Source organism: Artibeus jamaicensis, unplaced genomic scaffold (assembly GCF_021234435.1).
Source record: "Artibeus jamaicensis isolate MK-2021 breed Jamaican fruit bat unplaced genomic scaffold, CSHL_Jam_final contig_387, whole genome shotgun sequence".
Lineage (NCBI taxonomy): Eukaryota > Metazoa > Chordata > Mammalia > Chiroptera > Phyllostomidae > Artibeus > Artibeus jamaicensis.
The window spans coordinates 14,850,653-14,858,177 of NW_026521812.1; the positions used below are offsets into that span (position 1 = coordinate 14,850,653).

The following is a 7,525-nucleotide window of genomic DNA, read 5'->3' on the forward strand; positions in this document are numbered from 1 at the left end:
GGAGCTTACAGAAATTTCTATGGGAGCAAGAGCGGCCTGGCACCCTCCTCGTTATCTCCAAAGAACTTCAAGAGAAAAACTAAGAAAAATTTTTGTAGTTAAATTATTTTTTAGGAAATGTCTAGAATAGGATTTCGTTATGTTCCATAATAATAAACTTGCCCATTTCTTCTAAATACTGATTTTTTTCTTTTCCTTTTTTTTACAAATAATTTTTAATCAATCCAATGTGTCTAGTATTCGATTTTTTATCAAAGGGAACTTGGATCAAAAAAGGAAAGAAGGAGAAAAACATTTGGATCTGAAAGTTCTTTCCTGTAGGCTTTTCCCTCCCTTGTCTCATTGTCTGCAACTCAGAATATAATCAAAGCTCTTTTTTTTTTAAGTTGATCTTATTTTCCCTGAGGCCTTTTAAAAAGTACCAAATCATGAGACATTTTCTTTATTCATGTAGCCTGCCAGTTAGATTTTCTTTAACCTGGTAATTAAATGCTTCACCTTGTGGCCCCGAGCTGTGCTCCTGCTGCCCTCTGGCCCTCGCGTGCAAAATCCATGCCCTCATTATCTGCCTCTGCGGACGGGAGCCGAGCACTCAGCTCTGTGTCCCTGCTCCCAGGAGTCGCCTTCTCTCTTGTCTGGCCTCTGCCTTCTTAGAGGCATGTTTTCCTCCAAAACTTTTTTCGAGCCAGTAAAGATTTTTCTGAACTAACACAGCAAGGTCTGTGTTCTCCCTCTTTGCAGTAGTTGGGCTAAATGGGACAATGCAATTATGCACATAAAAAGGGGGGCGGGGTTATGACTCATAAGAGTAAACTGAAAAATTTAAAATGACATGAGAACCTAAGAATAACTTTATCTTGTTAATGTTTTCTATATGTTTTTTTAAGATTTTATTTATTTATCTTTAGAGGGGAAGGGAAGGAGAGAGGGAGAGAAACATCAATGTGTGGTTGCTTCTTGTGCTTCCCCTACTGGGAACTGGCCTGCAACCCAGGCATGTGCCCTGACTGGGAATCAAACTGCAGTTGTTTGGTTCATAGGCCCGCATTCAATCCACTGAGCTACACCAGCCAGGTATATTTTCTTTATTTCACCATAAATATTAGGTTTTATAGTCTTGAAGTTTATTTTTTTGGTCCACATTCTGTGAATTAGAACCAGATTTCAGGTGAGGATTTTTATCTGGCTACATGGTTAATAGGATTAATAGGGTATGGTAAGTAGGAAATAACTTTTTCATGGACAACTAGGCCTGGTAACTGGCAAAACAGCCAATGTCATTTCAAAAGCAAAAAGCAGTCAGCTTAGTGGCAGCAGACAATGTAGAAGGCAAGTTGTTTTAGGTTGTCACCTAAAAATTTACTCCCACACTACCCAACCCATCTCTTTTTCCAAATACTTGTCACGGTCAGACAGCTACAAGGATGTAGAACCCTTTCACCGTAGATGGTCACCAGCGGATTCCTCCCATCTCCTTCCATCCCAGACTAAAGAAAAGGAAACCTATTTTAGAAATAAATACCAGCCACAGTTGTCTCACTGCTTTCCATTTTCTTGTATCTCTGACACCCGTATCACTAATTAGTGTCCCACCATCAATTTTTAAGCAATGAGACATTCTGATTATAGTAGCAGCTGGTTTTGGCCCAGCACACTTTTCCTGTACCAGTGGTTTTTAACCCCATTTGACATGAGTAATCTTCCCAGGCCAGGGGTCAGCAAATGTTTTCTCTGAGGGCTGGAGAGAATTAGGTTTGGGGGCCGTGCACAACTGCTCAGCTGTCATTGTAGCAGAGAAACAGCCACAGACAACATGTAAACAAACGAGCGTGGCTGTGAGTCAGTAATACTTTACCAAAATAGCAGATAGGATTAGCCTGTGGTGGATGGTTCGATGAACCCTGTTCTAGGTTATAGGGGGAAATGGTAAAAACTACTGAAAAATTACTGCAAAACTCAATATAGAAGTGTATCCAATTAGGCAAAAAGATATTTCACCCATATTTCCTTTAAGTTTTCATACTTTCTTTGCATTTACATTTTATAGTTAATTTCCACCTAAAACTGTTATAAACTATCAATTCAATTTGGATCCTTATTTTACTTGAACCTGACAATCTAATAATAAAAATTAATCACATTCGGTTGCCTGATCATGACCATTTTTCCCCTCTTCTTTGCATCTAGGCCCTGGAAAATCACTGCAGGGTAAACGGGGGCTATTCAGGCCTCAGGGATGTTTACCTGAAACATGACAGTTACGACGATGTGCAGCAGAGTTTCTTCTTAGCAGAGACACTAAAGTAAGTAAAAATTATTCTAAAAGCCTCGTACATGTTTTATCTTGAACACCTTCGAACACTGTCAAGTATGCCTGCCTCTGAATTGCCATTCCCCACGTGTGGCAACGATCCCGTGTTTGCTTTCGGTTGCTGTGTAAGTCTGATAACTTGAGACAGACTGCTCATCCACTAGGAGCAAAGCACAGGGCAGCTTTTGCGCTCTGCATCAGTAAGTGTGTTTCCCCAGGTTTCGCTATACTTGACTGTTGTCCATGGCTCCCCATCAGATGAACAGAGACGTTGAGGTGGTTTTGCTGTGTCCTTCTGGTTTCACTGCCTCATATACTCATGTTTCTCTCTCCAGATATTTATACCTAATATTTTCTGATGACGATCTACTTCCACTGGAACATTGGATCTTCAATACCGAGGCACATCTTCTCCCTATTCTCCGTACAAATAGAAAGGAAGTTGAAGTCAATGAAAAATAAAAAGACATTTTACATTTCACTCTGCTCCATTCCTGTCACTGCATACCTTAATACTTCCTTTTCTGGTATTCAGGCACATGATGAATTTTTATTACTAGGTCTATGATTATTCTGAGCTCTAAATTGTTTTGCAGTCTTTTTATGTTTATTATCATAGGCTTAGATGGACTCCAGTTCCTTATCATATCCTTTATTATCCAGCCAGTAGATCACAGATTTTTTTAATTTTATGTAATCTGTTATCTCTGGAGTTCATGAAGGTATGGTATCATTTTTATTAAATTGAATAGAATGGCATACCAGCGACCTCTTAATTACAATTTTGATTTGACTGCAAAACTTTATCCTCCTCCATGAGGAGATGTCTGCTTTAAGCTGTAATGTTTTGCCATGTTGCAAAAAGCCATACTAAATTAATATTAAAAAGCTTTTTTTCTTTTCCATCTCATGTTCATATGGTTTGTCTGTCCACCAGAGACAGACCGTACAACTGTGACAGCCTCCTTCCGCGGGTCTATCGTTATCCGATAGAACGTCTTCTAAAATACTTCAAGTACATGTTAATTCAAAATAGAATCATCCCAGAAGAATCATCTCATACTGACCACAGTGTATTTTTGTTGGCGAATTATACTAGTGTTTACGACTTTGTGAATTAGTTCTCAAACTTTGCTTTAAACATTTTCTGTCATTTCTGGGTCATGTGCTGGTTAATTTCTCCCATTCACCATCACACAGCAAAATGAGCTTGCAAGTTCTACAAATTTCTGCTCTTACTGAATTATCTTTTGTAAAGGGAAATAGTATCACTCTTGGTGTGTTAGCTTTCACTTTTTACTAACTACACGAAGAATTGGGTCTCGCCAAAGAGAGGGTGAAGATTTCACGTGGTTGTTAATTTGCATTTCATCATTAATTTTTTTTCTTGAAGTAAGCATTACATATGGATCAGATTTTTCAAAGGGCCCTTTCTCAAATGTAATGTTACTTCATTTCAGTTTATGAAAGCAGGATTTAAGTCTGAAAGAAGCTTTACCAATGTATCTATTCATGATTAATTGAGGAAAATGTAATAAACTTTTAGATCATATAAAAATTTATAGTCTCTTTTGTCTGGTTAAATTCAACATAGATCCCCCAGTTCAGAAGGAATATGTAGGAGTGGATGTTCCCAACCCCTTGCAGTCCTGTAGCAGATCAAAATAATTATCTGGCTCTTCAAAGCATTGTTTTGAGATATAAGTGGTTATCCCAAGAATAGATTTGATAGATTTGGTGATACCTTGTCTTTTTTTATATTGGATCATTTTATATATATATTTTAACCACCCACATATTCAACGTACAGCAGTCAAATAGATGAGTACAACCCCATGGACTAAGCTGAAGCATATGAAATTGCTGCATTTATAGTTTAAAAAGTATCCAATTTCAGCAACTTCATACGGTTCAACTTAATGTTTTTAAAACAATTATTTTCTGAGATCTCTACATACTTAATTGTTTTAGCTATTTCAGCTTTCAAAAGTGATTCAAAAGATTTCCTTTGTCTGAAAGGAACACCATGTGTGATCTGTTCTTGTATTGTACATTGCTATACAAAATATATGTCAAAGAATAAATTAATAAAATTAGTAAATGAGAAATATCCATTAATACATCATTATTGACATGCTAATGTGTTTTGAGGCCTCAAATAGCTTCCACTCATATCCTTGGCTCCCATTATGAAATGAATGGATAGTAAGAGTTCTTTCTTCTCAGGACTTAGAGGCAAAATGTAAAAGATTATTGCCAAAATGGGCCATATATATTTAGATTATAATTTTTATATAAATCTGCACGGACTAACCAATTTAAGTTCATTTCTTTGCTCTTAAATTTGACTTGAGAGAGCACAAATTTGATGTGTATTGCTGCAGCAGATAGGGTTTCAATACCAGGTTTATGTACCTGCCGCACTGTGATGTGTTCGGGTATAAATGGGCGAAAAGATCATACTGCCTGTTCTGCCTGTGGCAAGAAAAAAGTTTTCTTCAGTTCGAGAACTTAGATTTTTTTTTTCACAGAAGTCCCAAATATCAAATATGTAAACAAGATAAGAAGTTAATTTTATGGTGATGTAATTTAATTAGAGTTATATTTTTTGTTAATTATTTTAAACAACTGAAGTCCTTAGGTAGACACTGTCTTTCATTTATTTTCAGCAATTTCACCTAAAAGTTGAATAATTAAAATAGCACTTAGTTTTCTCTTTCTATATGTGTTTTTGGTTTACTTTGTGCAATTACTATTACACATATAAGTTCTATGGCAATGTATAGGAGTCGATGGTTGTCATAACCCCTCCATCTGTATTACCCATTCTTTACTATGACTGTTTTTGATTTGGCCATAAGTCCATTCTGCCATTTCCAACTTTCTATAAATCTTTAATGTTATGGGAAACATAATAGATTGACATGTAATTTTTAAAAGCTATATTTGTAAAATTTCTCTATTGTGAATAAAGCCTTTTAATATATCTCCTTATTTGTTATCTTTTCCTCTTGCAAGTAGGTTTTTACATATGTAGGGGTGAGTGGGCACAGTTGCAAATGAACATCTGAAATCCTAATAGTAATTCCATTCCACACCCAGAATAGCCTAACAAGGAAACATTTCCCATTAAAAACTTTAATCTGTAAATAATTTTGCATACACAGTCTTTGGGTAATCAAATAACTTTATTAAGATTCTAACATAATCGACACCAGCGCATGTAGGTTGGAGACTGGGAGTTGGTGTCTGAAATAGCACAAAGTATGATCCTTGTCCTTTACGGTTGAGGATATAAGACTCACCCTGCCCCCAAAACAAACGTGTTTAGTTATAATGAATGACAAGTTTAATTCTTCTGTTCAGGGAGCAGGTCGCTAGGATTTGAGTAGTCAAAGAGGCTTAGTAGAAAAGAGAGAACTTAAGCTACTGGAGGGCCTCCAATATTTTTTTTAAAGCCTAGGTTTTTCAAACTCATGTCTACTTATTAGAATGTTTTAGACATTTTGGTTTTTGTTCTCACTGCCTGGGACTGCCTTTCCTCAGGGTTTTTATAAACTCATTCCGCACTTCATTTGGGTGTCTGCTTCATCTGAGTATTGGCACTCACCAGAGTTGCTGTTTTGACAAATTCAGTATGGCATGTCCTATTACCCTTTGCCCCTTAGAACTTACTGTTATTTTCTGCCTCACATTTGTTAGATCACATATTAATTTCCTTATTTGTTTATTGTTGTTTAACCCTTTAGAATTTAAGCATCATGAGAACAGAAGTTACTTTATTTGGTATGCCCCTTCCCCCCATCTCCAGTGGCTAAGGCAGCATCTAGCACTTGGTGTAGCACACAGTGAATGTTTGGTGAACAGGTGAATGAAGGAATGAGATTCACAGGGTTTGCTACAGCTATTTGCACATTTTTAATAGGGTATACACTTTTTAAAATATTAAGTACCAGTGTCACGTAGCATGCTGTTGTTTAAAATAATTATAAGAGGGACAAATTTTTTTATTGCTGCTCATAGTCGTTTTAAGAAAACAGAGTAAGTTTGTGTTTGTAACTCAAATTAACTCTCAAAAAACATACTTTAAAAAAATCACATATATCATGTATGGCATTATGTAAAATACACCCCAAAAGAATGTGAGTCATAATTTCACCAGTATAGATTGTTTTCAGTGTTACTGTTTGAACAGCCCACTATTGTTTTCTGACTTCATCTCACAGTCCTTGTCTCATAAAAAGAAAACTTTCTACATCATCAAGCAAAAGAATTGGTTTTTCATTTAAAATAGAGCTACTCAAATGAGAACCTTCTGAATTCAATTATTTGAAACACAAATGATGTCGGTTATGTTTATTTTGTTGGTGACCAAATTATTAAAAAGTATTCTAAACATAGTTTTTATGTATACTAATCGTCAACCACTCACACAGAGTTGGCAGCTTAGCAATTGCTATACCCAATTTCTGATAATTATATGTAGATAATTTCTTTAAAAATTTTAAAAACAAAAATAAGTCATTTTTTATTTTATTTAAGCATAAAATTCATATATCTAATTGCCATTCCAGCTCCCTAGGTCATGGCTGAAATGTGAGAGTGGGAAAGGAATCATTTAATCTTGATTTAATGGCCCAAAGATTGATTTCTGTTTTTCCTTGCTTATTTCATCCACACTGGCCAACACATGAGTCATTATCTTCAAGAAGTATCTGCCAGGCATCAGATATGCATAGAAAGTATTAGAACTGCATAGGAGTCTAGACAGCATTTAGTCCAACTCTTATTTTAAAACATGAGAAAATGGGATTTTCCCAAGGTCGGGAACTGTTTCGTATCCTGGCTCTATACAGCCACACACAGAAATTTGCTAAAATCTATGGAAAAGAACAATATATGAGAGCATATGTTACATCCAACTACTCCAAGATAAAGTGTAAATTCAGAGTTCGTGCTTGGAAATTGATCCAAGGCCCTGTTTCTCAAAGTGTGAGCTACAGTTCACCTATATCAGAACCTCCCATAAGTCTTATTAAAGATGCAGATTCCAGAGCATACCCCAAATCTAACAAATCAAAACTGCAGTAGGACCCTGGAATACCAAAGTGGAGAAGTACAACTTTAAGGTACAGGGAGGTGGAAGTCCCAGGGTTACAGAAGAAACAATGAATTAATTAGCGAGTCATGACAAGCATATGCACATCTTTTCTG

General features: G+C 36.2%; 1 protein-coding gene across 1 annotated transcript in view; it reads left to right on the forward strand.

Moving 5' to 3' along the window:
- The window catches only part of MAN1A1 (mannosidase alpha class 1A member 1), a 150,773-nt gene extending 145,475 nt beyond the window's left edge, over window positions 1-5,298 (forward strand). Inside the window, exons 12-13 of the mRNA XM_053664799.1 lie at window positions 2,188-2,303; window positions 2,647-5,298. Of these exons, the coding sequence (XP_053520774.1) occupies window positions 2,188-2,303; window positions 2,647-2,773 (243 nt within the window). The 3' untranslated portion in view covers window positions 2,774-5,298. The remainder of the gene's footprint in view (window positions 1-2,187; window positions 2,304-2,646) is intronic.
- The last annotated feature ends 2,227 nt before the right edge of the window (window positions 5,299-7,525 follow it).